The 15,976-nt window shown below is 36.4% G+C and overlaps 1 protein-coding gene across 8 annotated transcripts; it reads right to left on the bottom strand.

Annotated features, from left to right (window-relative positions):
- Positions 1–1,635: 1,635 nt before the first annotated feature.
- LOC121779901 (golgin subfamily B member 1-like) lies at positions 1,636–13,203 on the bottom strand. 8 transcript variants are annotated; one of them, XR_006045955.1, is made up of 10 exons: positions 13,067–13,203; positions 12,826–12,939; positions 11,114–11,780; positions 5,367–11,023; positions 4,017–4,809; positions 3,248–3,927; positions 2,677–2,812; positions 2,497–2,578; positions 2,247–2,418; positions 1,636–2,149 (listed from the first exon to the last, which is right to left on the bottom strand). XR_006045955.1 is itself a non-coding variant. In XM_042177363.1 (10 exons), exons 2-9 carry the CDS (start codon positions 12,874–12,876, stop codon positions 2,316–2,318), a joined length of 8,178 nt encoding a protein of 2,725 aa, XP_042033297.1. In that variant the 5' UTR covers positions 12,877–12,939; positions 13,067–13,203; the 3' UTR covers positions 1,636–2,149; positions 2,304–2,315. The 8 variants fall into 8 exon arrangements, 1 of the variants encoding a protein (XP_042033297.1); XR_006045957.1 differs by having other exon boundaries at positions 5,367–11,012; positions 11,127–11,789; XR_006045956.1 differs by having other exon boundaries at positions 5,367–11,012; positions 11,118–11,789.
- Between the last annotated feature and the right edge of the window lie 2,773 nt (positions 13,204–15,976).

Consider the following 15,976-nt stretch of genomic DNA (forward strand, 5'->3'; position numbering starts at 1 on the left):
TTAATTTTAGTTTTATAATTATCAAACAATACACAGCATTTTATTCAAATTTTAGTTTTAATTTAATTTTTGAACTCCATATTTTGGTAATGAAAAAGCCAAAAGGTATGTTGACCTGCATAACAAATATTTTTGTGTCAAATTTATTGGCTTTCTTGATTTATGGAATGGGACAACTGTAGAATTGAAAGTGTGATAAATCTACGTAATTATGAAAACAATATTGTAATTGCAAATTGGATTTATATATTTGCATTTAGTCATTGAAATATGCAATTAGTCATTTATAAATACTGAAAAAGCTGAATAAATTGAATTGGGAAAAATAAAAGAAAATTGTAGACATTCGATATGTGCACGTGTAAGATGGAAAGGGCTGCCGACGATTTTGGCGCCGTATCCGTTATTTCCACGTTCTGCGCACGTGACCCAAATTAAATATGTCCACTCTTCTTCCATTTTTTTCTATTTTCTTTCGAGGAAGATTTGTTCAAAATAAAATAAATGTTGTGCTAATATCATTTTCAGTTTCAACAAGTACATATTTTATAGGTATAATAATGGGAAAATTATCAAAAATAATATGAAATTTGATAAAATTATGGTATGTTTCACAACATAAAAATTCACTTGAAAAAATTATGAAAATTTGATTTGTTCTCATTTTTCAACAGTGAAGAATACAGTTGTCTTACGTGCAAGTAACTAGTGATACTTTTCAACTAAACAACGTCATTTTATTTATGTATATACGATATTATTTAAGTCATATACAGTGACGAATGAGGATGATTTCTTCATTTCCATATTAGATACAATTTCAGCTTTTTTTTCACTCATGTAAGAACTATAACAAATTCAAATTTTGTCATTTTCGATCTATTTTTTATAAATTGTGGGATAACCATAGATTGACCAAATTTTGAATTTTTCCACAATTTATCTTCGTTGATTTTAGCCGCATTGCAAAAGTTGTGATGATCAAGAATTTCTTTGATACAAGGTTGCGGTACATTCTCGAGATTACAGTCACTTTTCATTTGCAATCCTCACTTTGGAGATCACAATCACTTTATATATTTGGTTTCATTTGCAATCCTCACTTCCACTTTTCCAAGACAAGATTGCCATCGAGTTTATTTGTCTTTCACATTTTATGGGATACATTTATTGTGCTCGTTCTGTTAAATGATTAAGATCAATAGTTAATAGCGTGAGTAAATCCATAAGTTTGATCGACACCTAAAAAATTATGAAGTGCAAATTTTCAAACTACATTCATGAATAGCAATTGACAATTATTTTTCATGCGAAAATAACCTTTGTTTTAGTTAACTAGTGTTACCACCCGTACTATGCACGGATAAAAGATTTTCAAATATTGAAGCAAATTTTCTATTACGTACTTGTTACAATATTTCCATTATGTATAACGGTATCAATAAAGTGCGTTATAATGCTAACTTTTCTTAAATTGCTAACTCACTAACTCATCAATACAACATATTAAAATTGTCAACACAATACATTGACATTAGTATGTTCACACATATTTAGTTAGCGTACTTATGTCTTTGTGCTGACAGTGTAAACACAAATTTTCATTACAGCAAATGAGATTTGTAACATGTTTCATATTATGTGCAGTTTTTCCATTAATTTTATTCTCCATCTCAGCACAGTGAGAATAACGTTTTGAAACGATACATGTATATACCACTACCGGGGGGAAAATCCCAATCCCAATCCCAATCCCAATCCCAGAAAGTGTCGAATACAACATTTTGATGATCCAGCACTAGAGCTATAATATATGGGTGATGCAGTAAAAGAAACAATTCCACACAGAGAATGAACAAAACTAAGGCGAATTGCCGGTCTCGCCATGACAAAACAGAAGAATGTCTTCTGTCGACTATAATCAATCACCTGCATCTCCACTGTATAGTAATCCTATATAATAACTTCCCTTCTTATTGGAAAAACACCAAGCAATCTGTGATTCGTGTTGTAAAAGCGAGGAAATCACAGTTCCCTGGTCCACGAATGACGAAAGAATGAGCGACCTAGATGATTATACGTATAGAAGCTAATAAACTTATCTCAGCCACAACTGAAGCTGTGCTGGTGACCTAGAATTATCAGAGACCTGCAGGATTTAAAGAGGCTAACGCATCAGCACAACTAATTTTACCGAGAGAGAATTGATGGTGTGAAATTGAAAAGGCAAGCAAAGTTCAGATAACCTGATGATATGGATGGATGCACTTTAAGAAAAACTAGAGATAATATACAGCGCTGACCAGTTCAGATTCTCAGACTACAAAAGTTGCAAGCATGGCATGCATCAAAGCCCAATAGAGGATTACACCAAGACGTAAAGCAGGTTGTCGCATTAGGGCTCGGTCGATGGACATCCTGAAACAATATGCCAACAGAAATCAATACAGGCATAATACATTTAAAATACAAGTATAAGCTGATATTAAGGCTTACCATAATCCATCAACCATGTTTGAGACAGGTCTTGTAAATCGTGGGACAATTTTTGATGTGGTCAGCGACTTAAAACCATGAGCTGAATTGACAACATGCGTATAAGTAAAATAGCGTTGAAGAGGTTCTACAAATTTTATGTTTGCCACTATTATTGCCCACTGGCCAAATTTACATTACCTTTATCATCATCATCATCCTCCAGCCCCGGACTATTGCCATCCATATCAATTGCAATGGCAACTTGATCATTATTTGGTTTCCGTAAGCTTCGAACTTGCGGAGCAATGGTCCCACTAGACTTCCATTTGTTTTTCTGCACCAATCAATACATTGTGGACATGAATATGCCAACTACCAGAAAAGCGTAGAAGAAAAGGAAAAACAAGTTTATCAAAGAAAAACAGATGACTGCAAGAAAGAAAATAAGCGAGAAAATCCAATATGGCTGATATTTAACAACATTGGATATTATCAATACAGGTTTAAGACTTCTTACTAACTGTCATAATTATAGCCCTCTCAAGATTGTATTTCTCTCATGGAGGTATTAAAGCAAGTAAATTTGATATACTATACTATGTGATCCTGAACCGATATATAGCTACAGATGAAAAGCATACCATACTTCCTATATAGAGCATGTATTATATGCAGACTTAATCATGTCATTCTCGCAACAGACATCATATTAAGAGGGAAGATTAAGGCAATTCGAACAAGACAATTACAAAATAACTATGCCGCATACCGTTGGCTCAACCTCCACAATCTCTGAAGTAGATTTTGTAGCTTTATCAGAACCCCCAACACCTTGGAGCACAAATAGTTGAGATTCCATTTCTCGTAATGAGTTCTTCAGATGCTGTTCTTTTTGTGTTAATTCATCCACTTTAAATCTCTCTTCTTGCAACATTATATCTCTGTTCTGGGTCGTCACACGAAGATTCTCCAACTCAGATATCAAGTCCAAAATCTTCTTCTGTAATACCTCTTTATATTCGTCGACCAGGTGATTTGAATAATCAATAGTTACATCATTGACCTGTACATGAGATATCGAGGAATCAAGCCAAGCAAGCAACTCCCGAATCTCATCAGAACTCTTCTTGCTCATCTGTGTGACAGCTAGTGCATCATTAGTGCACCTAGTAACCTCTTGCCTAAGGAAAGAAATCTCTCCATCTTTCTCTTGCAGCTGGGATTGGAGTTTCTCAACCTCAGATAGGAGATTTTCAGAGAGATAATGAAGTTCATCAAACTTGATCACGGTGACAGAAAGCTTCTTTAAAGCTTTAGCACGAGACGCTTCAAGGTTCTCCAAGTCTTTGTTCTTTTGATGCAACTCATTTTCAAACCCCACAATCTTGTTTGCAAGGATTTCCATTTCCGTCTCCTCTTCATCAAGGGCTTGCATCAGCCCCTCACATTCTGCAGCAGTACAATGAATACATTAGAATGGGATCTTTACAAAAGCACTTAGTGATCTACATAGAAGCTAAATATAGCATATAACTGACCTTGTACTTTTGCAGCTAGTGCATCTGTCAGTGAGTTGACTTTCTGCTGCAAATCTATGGCATTAGTTTCATTAACTTGGAGTTCTTTCACTCTCTGGTCCAACAACTTGCGCTCCTCACCCATTGCATCCAATTGTCTCTGTGAAGCATCTAGCTTTACCCTTGCTTGCTGAAGGTCAAGTAAATAATTCTTTGCATTGGTCTCAGCTTCCTTTATCTGACCAACAAGTTCCTTGCAAATTTTCTCTTTCTGGATATCCTTCTCTTGAAGTTCATTCTGTAAATTCATTATGGTACTCTTCTTCTCACTCTGCCCAACTTCCATCACTCTTCCCAACTCATTAGTATGCATGCTTATGGAATCCCCCACAACCAGTGATAGTTTGTCGCACATGCTCCTAATGCTTTCCTCATTGAAGATGCTAGCATCGCCAATGGAAATATTTTCTCCAATTTGATTTTGAGAATTTAAGTTCCTCTGTGGAGATCTAGATGCCAATGCATTTTCAACCATATGTTCCTGCCAGTTTTCGAGTCTTGAAATTGCACTAGCACAGTTTTCAAACAACAATGTCATGTTTCCATGCAAGATATGCAATTTTGACTCCTCCTCTTTGTCAATTGATTGTAAACGCTCAGCATCTCTCTTCACAGATTCATAGAACTCCTTCTCAGAAGTATACCCTCTATGAACATTCATGACTACTTCGGATAAGCGAGAAGATTCTTCTTGTAATAAACGTGAATGCTCGTGAATTCGCTCCCGGATAGAATCAATTTGGGTCATAAAAACCTGCAGGTGAAATACAATGTTAAGCTCAGGCATCTCATACACAGTCAGAAACTCAAGAGACAGAACAGTCAAGATTAACAAGAAACTTGCAGGTGTCATTTGTCAGACATAGATGCCATGCCCAAACATGAAGGACAATACTGAAACAATATCATCTAAACGAAAAGCACCCTGCCCTATACTATTTTTCTCATATATAGTAATACCAAGGAAATCACTTCTCTTGCTTGAGCTCCCTCTTTTATCAGTACAAAAATAATATCCTCAAACGTGACCCCCACCTCGAACACAGAGTTTATAATTCCGTCTTCGAGAACAAAGTGATTCTCATTTCCCAAACCCAAAAAAGTTCAATCAGAAACACCTTATAACACGGAAAATAAAATAAGAAATTTGTTCACGTTGAAAAACATAATACTTAAGAGGAGGCCAGTGCATCACATCTTACGACACAAATGCTGCTTTTGTATGGAACATTCAGGAAAGGGAATAGTGTTTCAAATGGCCATAAGTATTATCTATGGGCATATAAGAGTGTGATAACATAATCAGTTTACCTTGTTCTCTGATTTCGTAGACAATGTGCCCCCAGGTAAGCTGCCAGGAAATAGAGCACCCAGATCAGGAACGACATCTAAATCAAAAAATGATTCCATTGTAGCCTTCACGTTGTACAGAACTTCCAAATCTTTGGAAAGAGCATCCCCCAGTTCTTTGTCAATTGCAGAAAGATCATTTTTCACGTTGTCCACACCAAATTTTAAAACTGTAATTTCAGAAATTTGTCTCTTCTTTTCCTCCGAGTGTAAATAAGACAGTTTTTCAATGTGTGCAACAGCTTCATGTTTGGCATTTTCAGCTAAATCTTTTTCCCTGGAAGCTTCTGAAAGTTCATCAACAACTTTTGCTAGTTCATCTTGAAGGACATCATTTCTTTCCTGAACTTCATTCAACTCTGCAAGCAGTAGTTCAGCTGCTCTTTTAGATTTTCTTGAATCTTGTTCAAGGGAATCCATTCGACCATGTAGACCATGCAAGTACTTGCCTATTTCTGTTATCCTCTCAACTGGATTTACAGAATTAATTTCAAATCCAACATCTATTTCATCCAGAGCATTCAAAATACTGCTCCAGCTACCCTCTTTCTCCAGCATATGGTGTTCAGTTTCTGCCAGACGATCCCTGAGGAAACTATTTTCAGATTCCACCACCTGTACCCTGTCGCGGGCAACCAACAAGTTCTTGATCTGTTCCTCATACTCAGAAATAGTTTTGTCAGTGTGCTTGCTCTCAGACTTGAGGCGCTCAACCTCAGCATTTAGTTCTTCGATTGATTGCTTCATGCCATCTCGCTGCTGCACCAAGGACTTCCCTTTTCTAACAGCAATATTTAGCTTCTCTCTCAAAGAAGCTGATTTTCGCTCTTCTCGGTTAAGTAGCTCTTCCAATTCTTTCTTTTTTACTTCCAGCTCCTGCAATTCACGAACCAGGGATTGATTGGTCTGCATGTATCCATCTTTCTCCTCCTTCAAGCTCATTAGCTCACCCATAGATTCATCTAGTTTTTTGCTCAAAGTCGTGACATCCTGCTCTTCAAAATCTCTGGAAGTGTTAGACAGCTCCTCCTTTCCAGTGATGTGCACATCAGTAGAATCAGTAGAATCCACATTAACAAGGTTCCCAGATGATAGTGTCTTATGTTCCTCTACAAGCTTCCTCAATATCTCTTCAAAATATTCAACCCCCTCCTGATCAAGTACCACATCTTCAGGACAAGAATCCCGAAGAGCATTCTTAACCATTTCCTTCAGTTTTCTAATTACATCCTCAATGTGATCCTTATCTTCCTCCAACCGAAGTTTCTGTGCTTGCAACAAACTTGATTCATTCTGAAGATTCTCATTTCTAAGAGAAAAAACAGCTATTCTTTTTATGCTTTCATCATTTTCTTGCCTCAGTATCTCCAAGTCCTTCGTTAGCATTTCTGTTTCTGAGCAAGCCTGATGGAAAGCTGCTTCAAGCTCAGATGTTCTTCTTTGTGAATCTTCAACATCAGCTCTTAGGGATCCACAAAAAGTCTCCAAGTTATCAATCTTCTGCTGGAGAGAATAAGAATGGTTTTGTGCCTCTGATAGTGCACTTCCCAACCACTGAATCTTATCATCAGGCTCCCCAGATCGCAGATGAGATGGCATATCTACTGTGTCCAAAAAAATTTCCCACCGCTGCACAAGGTTGTTCCTTTCCATTAATGACTGTTCAAGCATCTCATTTTGCTCAGCTAACCCATAAAATCTGTTTTGCAGTTCTTCATATCTTCTCCTTAAATCCTCACTAGAAGTAGGGGTTGGCTGCATATCTTCTTTCAAGCCATCTGAACTACCAAATCCAGCATCAGAATACGAAACTCCCTCAGCTGAGCTTCTGTGATCCCATTCACCAAGAGGTAAGGAGTGATTTCCAACCATTTTTGCCAACCAATCAATCTTATCAATTATATCATTGGAGTGGAAGTTCTCTGGAAGCTCCAAATCTTCTAGAATCTCTTCTATTCTCAGTAGGACAGAATCCTTAAGCAGAAATGACTCTCTTAGTGCAGTAGCTGAGTTGCGAATGTAGGAGAGCTCAGATTCCAGGGCTTCCATGCGCTCACCTGCCTCAGCGTAGACTTTTACTTTTGTTTCAACTTCATGAAGCCTTGCATCTTTAGATAGTAATTCCTGCGAACATTTCTCCAGTTCCTTGGACGTTTCAGATAATGATTGCTTGAGACTCTCGCGTTGTGAAATAAGGCCTTTCCCCTTTGTAACTGCAATACCTAACTTCTCTCTAAGGGACGATATTCGCTGCTCAGACAGTTCTAGCTCAACAACTTTCTCTTGCACTTTAGAATTGAGAGCAATAACAACCTCTTGCGCACTCTTCAGACTGTGCTTAAAAACCAGGTTCTCATTCCCATATTCCATAAGAACAAAGTTCAAGCGTTCCACTTCACCCTGCAAATCATGTACATGCATTTCTAGAGATGCACATAAGCTTGAGCCCTGACCAGTTTCTCTGCATTTCTGAATGAGTAAATGAATCAGAGACTCCAGGAGTGAGGCAGGTTCATCTGCAGACACAGCTGGCCTCTCCAACTTCACTGATTGTTCGATCTCGTCAATTAACTTGAGAACAGTATCTGATTTTAGACATAACTTTTGCAGTTCATCAGTCTCCCTTGCTGTGTTAGTCATCTGTGAACTGAGTTGTGTATTTGTAGACTGAAGCTCCAATCTCTCAATATAAAGATTTTTCAATTGGTCCAATAAGGCATCAAAAAAATTAGGATGTAAAAGATCCAGCCTTTTACCATCTGCCACGACTTTGTTAGCTGCATCTGGGTCATACCCAAATAAAGTCCTCACAAGTTCACTGTAAAGTCTATGCAGAATGCTCAGAGCTACATCAGTTTTGTGAGACATTTCTTGAAATTCACTTTGAGAAGCCTCAAGTAGTCCATGCAAACCCTGAATCACTTTGCAGGCACCATCAACAGAAGCAGCAACAGAGCCAACAACATCAGGGTTGCTATTTCCAATAGGCAATGGGTTGGCAGAAATATTATTGACAGTAGAATCCAGCATGGCAACAGTCTTAAGAATCTGAGCCGCAACAGAACTCTGTTCTTCTTGGAGAATCAATTCTCTGTCAGACACTTCTGATTGGAGTGCTTGCAATTGATTAGAAATTGAAGAAGTCATCTCATCCGAGTCTCTACAATGTCCCTCCAATTGAACCTGCAGCTCGTTAATATGACCTTGAAAGTCATTCATCTTCTCTTGAAGATGATGGTTCTCTAATTTTAGAACAGCTTCTTGCTTCTGCATGGCATCACATTGACCAAGAAGTTCACTCTCTTTTGCAACACCATGATGGATAAGCTCTCTCATAGCCTCATAAAAAACCATAAGCTCTATATTTGCTTTATGTACTTGATCATTGTGCTCTTCCAACGCATCATACTTGCTCAAGTCTGTTCCAGCAGCATTAGCCAGTACTTTGCTGTGCTTAACTCTACAAAATTCACTGGCATCCTCAGCATCACTTACTAATTCTTTGAGCAATATCTTGAGATTTTGTGCAACCATTTTGGTGCTCATGTGTGAATCTTCAGTTGTGTGGCCTTCAGATGAAGGGGATTTCTCTGGATCTTGGCCATCCTTCTCTGTGTAACCTTTTGGCTCAAAAGTTTGAATCAATCGTGACACTTCAGGGGAAACAGCATCCGTTGATCTATTCAATGAAGATGATTCTAAGTGCATACTTTCAATTTCCCTCTCAAGTTTCTGCATTAAAACTCCTGCTTCCTCCAAGTTCCTTTTTAGTGCTAAAAATCCAAAGGCGTCACTGTAAATATCCAATTTCATCTGTCTACTAGATGACTGATGAGATTTGGACTCGTGCAACACACCAGTATCATTCTTAACACCTTGACTTTCAACTTCATCAAACTGAGATGAGTTTTTCTGACAATCTATATCTTTTAGTTTGATCTTGTGAAACTCTAAATCAGCACAGAGGGATTTATTTTCATCAGTGTAATGCTTAATGGAAGTTCTGGCTTCTTTTAGATCCTTCACTGCCTTACAGCATTCTGCTTGCAGAACAGCTTCCAGAACATTGAACTCCACTAACTTGTGATATTGCTTTTCATACTCACTGAAAATTGTATTCTTCTCTTCTACAAGCTTGCTCTTCTCCTCAGATATGGATCTCATATGCTCATTCAGGTTGATAATCTCCGTCTGAAGAGTTAGAATCATTTCTTTGCAGTTAACTGATTCTTCTGACATTTTGCCAATCTGATGGTCCATCGATACTTTTTCCTCATCAAATTTTTTTCTTTCTTCTGATAAAGATGTCAAAATCTCTTTCAAATTTTTGTTTTCCACCCTTAGAACTTCCACTGTATTCTCACACTCTGCCAGGCCAGCAAGTAATTTACTATTCTCACTGATCATGCCATAATTTTCCTGCTCGAGTCTTTTCCTGTCATCTTGTATTAAAGTCTGGAATGACTCTAAAGAAACTCTGTGCTGATATAATTCCTCAGTGATTTTTTCATTCTCCAGCAAAACATTTGTACTCTCCTGTGAAAGTTTGTTTTTTTCCTCGATCATCACTTTGAAACTTACATTCAAGTTTTCATTTTCAGATTGCAAGGCTTGTACCAAATTCCTGCACTCAACTAGCTCAGAAAATATGCCTGACATTTCTCCTTGTGTCATTTCTAGTTTATTCTGCAATTCATTAACTTTAGCAGCAAAAACATCAGCCTCAGATCTTGATAACCGAAGCTGCTTCTCGAGCTCTACCTTCTCTGATAAAGACTCCTGGAGCTCATTTCTGTACTGCACAATTTCTTTGGCAATTGTATCATTTTTCCCTTCGACTTCAACAAGTGAAGAGTTGACTGCAATTCCATCAATCCCCTTTTGATGCTCAGACAGTTGTAAATAACACACATCCTTTGACAAACTTGTCATATACAAATGTTCTTTGAGCCTCTCAAAAGAATCATGAATGACATCATCAGGAGCTTGACGCTTATCTGCATTTCTAGGTTTTTCAGCTGATGATTCTCTTGACATGAATATGTACCTGAATTCATCTTGATCAAGTACCTGTAAAATTTCTGCAAGCTGGGAAAGTTTGACCACACTTCCATCCAAAATCGACGACAGGTCTATGTGTTTACATGCTAAGAAATTATTTTTATTGTTACTTTCAACCTCGTAAGATCTTTCAACCTCAAAAAATCCAGAGTTTGCTTGAGTACCTTCTGTATCTGAGAAATTAACTGCCTCTGGTTTCTCATCATTTGGACCAAATGATGTGACATCTCTCTCATGACCCATTGCCACAGATCTTACGGTTGACATCATTGAGGACTCAATTAAAGGAGAAGTGCCAAAAGAATGGTCACGGGGCTCTTCAGCTTCTCCAGCATAGTTGGCAACAGAATCAGCCAATGATGCATTGTCAATCTTGCTGAGTTGTGTGGCAACAGAGATATTCTCCTCCACAAACCTATTCCCTGAATCAGCTGCCCTTCTGTCTGCAATAGAATCATTAGCATCATCTGTAGGAGGATTGCTATCTCCATCAAGAAAATTCACCATGCGGTCATCAGTTTCATTTCCACCGGAACCGCCAACTTCCTGCATTGCCCCTACCAAAATATTATACAGACTTTAAACTCTAGCAACAATTAAGAGACAAAATGAGTAAATAGTAGAGTATCAAGAGTGAAGGCACAAACCTACATCTGTTACCTGCTCTTCCCCATGCTCCCTCTCCAGTCCGGATGAAAAAACAGTGGGCAAAAGTAAATTTGAATCTCCTGACCTCTCTTCTAAAACCATTGCTGGGACATTAATGGTTGTCTCCTCAAGAACCAGAGAAGATGATCCATCCTCCAGAGAAGCCCTAATATCTACATCATGCCCATCACTAGTGTCATCTGTTCTTGATCCCTTTGGTGGGAATCCGGCAACATCCAAAAGACATGCTATTCCAACTTTACCCTTTGCTGAAGTATCTTTATTAGCAACCGGACTTTCACTTGTTACTGGATCTACTCTAGAAGCAGCATCACTTGCCACCGTATCCACTCTAGGAATTGACTCTGGTAAAGCAGTAGTATCTTCTGCATCATGCTTGGATATCTGTCCATCGGCATTATGTAGCTGCTGTACGGCTGTGTCATTGGAAGCGTCTCCTGTTACATCATGCTTGGATATACCAGTAGCTGTATCACTTGCCTCTGCAACCACTCCAGAACTTGACTCTGAAATATCAACAGTATCATGATTGGATAATTCTCCAGCTGCTTCAGCAACTGTGCCTTCCGTCTTATCACGCCCGGATTTACTACCTTTACCCGATGGCTTGCTACTATTTCCTTTATTATCCTTCTTTTGCCTGAACTGTTGAAGCTGACATATGATGAAGCATATCACCACAAAAGATTGTAATACGTACACGATATGATGATATTAATAGTTGAACATTTTTTGGAACTAGATGATCCACAATTAGTAGAAATATAAGTACTTCCTAGCACTTCAATTATTGAGCTAAGAAGTTAAAACATTTTAAAATGGTTGTTTTATACACCATAGGCCAAAATATTATTCTGGACTCTGAGCATATCTAACCACCACTTGTAGTAAAGCTAGCACCCTATTAACTATGAATAACTATAAGGTTTTAGATGCCAATCCAGTTTTTGAAAAAGGAAAACAAATTTTGACAAAAAATTGAACACTGATAATATTTGCCAAAAGACTAACACAACAATCAGAAGAGTTCCTCAACACTTAACTGAATGGATTGTTCAAATAATCTAAAATGGTGAAAGAGGTAGTTTCAAAGAAGACAGAAACAAAAGTCATTCACCATTCACCAACCACATTATGTGAATATCAGGGCATTCATAGCCCTTGAGTACTAGTTGCTTAAGCGCTACAGTACTCATGTGCTCCTTCACACTACCCACAACTACTGAGCACCATTTCCTTGAGTATTATTCAGTATTGCAGTATTCACCTACTTTTCCTAATTCAATACGGTGTGGGCCAGAATTGAGCACTGGCAGCGTGCTACTGCTCTAAGCACGGCACAGCCAATGCCCTCAAACTTCCTCCAAACACAAAGCACATAAATATGTGTTTATCCTATAACTGCTGCCTAAACTCTTCTCTTAATGAAAGCAAGCAAAATTGATAACATATTTCAGGAAAAAATAATTCAATTTATAACAAACAGTACGTATAAAGCTCCAAACCAGCACAAAATTAAATTCATACTTCCACAAAGATAATCACATGTGAGTGAGGTTTAACTATCTATGCATATTTACTTCGTTCCCATCCATTTCCTCAAATTCAACCTTAAAATAAATCTCCTATTTCCCTGTATATGCAACATTCATTAAAAATTGCTTAGGAAAGGAAGGAATACATCAGTTACCTTTTTCCGTCCGGCAGCCAACATATCGGTCCGGTTCTTGTTTTTTTCCATCCAATCCAATTCAATATGTTGCTAACAGCTACCTATAGCCATTAGATTAAACAGATCGCCACTCTGCAAACCCCAAACAATAGGAGAAAAAAATGAGTGAATTGTTGAATTCAATATGTTAGCGAATTGAGGGAAATCAGGTTTCAAAATATCGTTGAACGTAGTTGGAAATGATCGAATTGATTCTCACCCGATTGAACGGCTGGTTTGGTGAGGTGAATGTCGAGTGTATTTGAAAATACCGTTCTCTTAGATCTGAAGCGATGGTTGTTTTTTTTCTTAATTTTTTCTTTTCTGAATCGGCAAGCCCTACCTATCAATTTTTACGTATTTCTATGATGGGTATATTATTACTACTCAACATTATTTTCTTCTCCAACTTCATTGGAGTATATAATTTTGTCCTTTTATCTTTTCATTTTCATTTTCATTTTCATTTTCATTTTTGGGTTCGAGCCTAGCGGGCGCGGCCTTTAAATCTAAAATAATTTACTAGTCAAAAATAAATAAATAAATAAATTATGTTTTCCTTTCAAATAGAGATATTCCATTTGGTTAGAAATATTTTAGATCAATATTGTCTTCATCCATACTGATCATTAATTTCTTTTTTAATTCGTGCACCAATATTTATTATATTTTTTTTATTTCTTATGATAGTAGATCATCTTATATTTTACTAATTCTTTCTACTTACATATAAAAAAGTAGGACATACTTTTCATTAATATTTTCTATTTTTTTACATTTTTAAAAATCTAAGTCAAGTTAATTGGTGATAACTAATGGAAGGTTAAGGGAATATGAACTATAGTTGTAAATTGTTTATATTGATTTAATATTTATAATAACTTGAAATGTGAAAAAAACATCCCAAAAGAAAAAGGCAAAATATATAAAAAAAATCATGAATGCATTCTTTTTCCTTTAATATGTTTTGCAAGTTTATGCTGTGATCTTACGTGTCCAAAATTGTAATAATAAACCTTCTTCATATTACGTGTAACCAAATTTTCAAAGTAATTGTACGAATAATCAAATTGCCAAAAAAAAAACAAAAACCTCGGGTCAATGTTCAACAATATATATGGGCCAAAAAGGAGTAGTTATCAATCTTACATTATTGGGCCTTTACCGGGAGATTTTGGCCCGGCCCACATCTCGTGCAGCTGTGCACTCTAGATGTAATTTTTTTTTCATTTTCCTTATTTATGGTCCTTTTTTTGTTGTTTGAATTCGTTTTAAACCTATAGACTTGTTGGAATTTAATGTTTATTGTTTAAGATTCAAGACTTATTTTCTTCAATATTTTTGTTTTATTTACTAAATTTTAATGTTTATATATATACACACTTCCTACAGTATTCTAGTTGGATGAATAATTTGATCAGTTCAAACAATTGAACCATAAATTATAAAAACTAAAGATTAATAAACACAGCCATGAAGTTGCAATCAATATAGGTTTGTTTTCGTGAAAGCGGACGCAAGAAATTGTTGTGTTTCATTTGACATCTAATAACCTAATCAAATAGTATTGTGACCAAAGATACAAAAGCTTAGCCAAGGCCTAAACACTTTCTAGCCGAATTAGGGAAGTAAGTAATTGGACACATATGATAAGAAGCCAAAAGTAGGTTTACTAATACATAGACACTTGAAACTGAAGTAGATATATTATATATTCACTGTCATCCCAACCAATAAGCTTGGGCTCTTTTTCTAAGCAAAATAGGGAGAAAAAATAATTATACACTATTGAGAATTTTTAAATATTGAAATCTTAATAACCCAATATTGATTGTAGTATAGTCTTTTTCCAGGCAACATAATCAATTTAATGTCTTAATATATGTAATGGATCATATAAACTTTTTATTGTACAGTAAGAAATTGGAATCAATATAGCTAAACCATTGATCTTAATTTTGTGCTCCATAATCTATATCATGATTTGTATGATATGAATGTTTTGTAGTATTATAAAAGCATTACTTTTTGTTAATAAGAAAGGTTATTTCTTAAAGGCCATCCACAATGGGGCGGACGATGGCGCGGACGATGCAACGCATTTTAGTTTTTTTTTTTAAATTTTAAAATTCGAAAATTTTGTTATATATATACCCCTGGCTTCACTTTTCACTTGTAACTTTTCGATTCACATTTAAACTCTCAAATTACGCTATAAAATGGATTCTGGTGGATACTCAAGTCCTAGTAGCCCGATGTTTGGAGATGTCGCACGGTGGCCGGGTACACATCCTAGCGAATAGTTAATCGTTGTGTTTTTTAATAGCCCGAATAGTTAATCAATGAATTTTTTGCCGTTCTTTTAGTTAATCGTTGTGTTTTTTAATAAGTTTGCATTTATATATTTGAAAACATTTAAATTAAATAACAAAACAATAGTAAAATGCTTAGGGCGCCCCACTGCAGGTGGAAGGACATGAGGATAAAAATGCTGACGTGGCGGTGCATAGGGCGGGCTTTAGGGCGGGCCTTAGGGCCCCCCATTGTGGATGGCCTAATGAGTCGTCTTCTATATTCTGATGATTATATTCTGTACAAATCTATTTTCAATTGTAGATTGTATACTAAGAAGAAAGTTCCAATCTATATATATCTCGACAATGTATTGTGAACGATCTCGTTATCAGTTCGAGGGTACCCTTATTTAAAATATAGTACTCCCTCCGTTCCATTACACACATTTTTTTTGGGCACATATTTTTAGTAGTGATCAAATAAAAAGAGAATAAAATATGAGTGAGAAAAAAGTAGAGAGAAAAAATAGGAAAAGAAATAAAGTAAGAGATATAGTATTATTTTTTTATCATAAAATAAAATATTTCACCTATAATGAAACAGCCCAAAAAGAAATAGACGTAATGTATAAGGGAAAGAGCCCAAAAAGAAATAGACGGTTACTTATAATGGACAGAGGAAGTATAATGAATTACCTCATATCCAACACAACCAATAATATACTACCTCTTATCTTAAAAAAAAGGGACAATGAAGTCGGTGGTCCCATCCAGCCAATCTTTTGACATCTCTAGGTATACAAAATGAAACACAATTCTACCTTTATCTATATAGT

The sequence above is a fragment of the Salvia splendens genome, chromosome 19 (genome assembly GCF_004379255.2).
Source record: "Salvia splendens isolate huo1 chromosome 19, SspV2, whole genome shotgun sequence".
In the NCBI taxonomy this organism is placed as follows: Eukaryota; Viridiplantae; Streptophyta; class Magnoliopsida; order Lamiales; family Lamiaceae; genus Salvia; species Salvia splendens.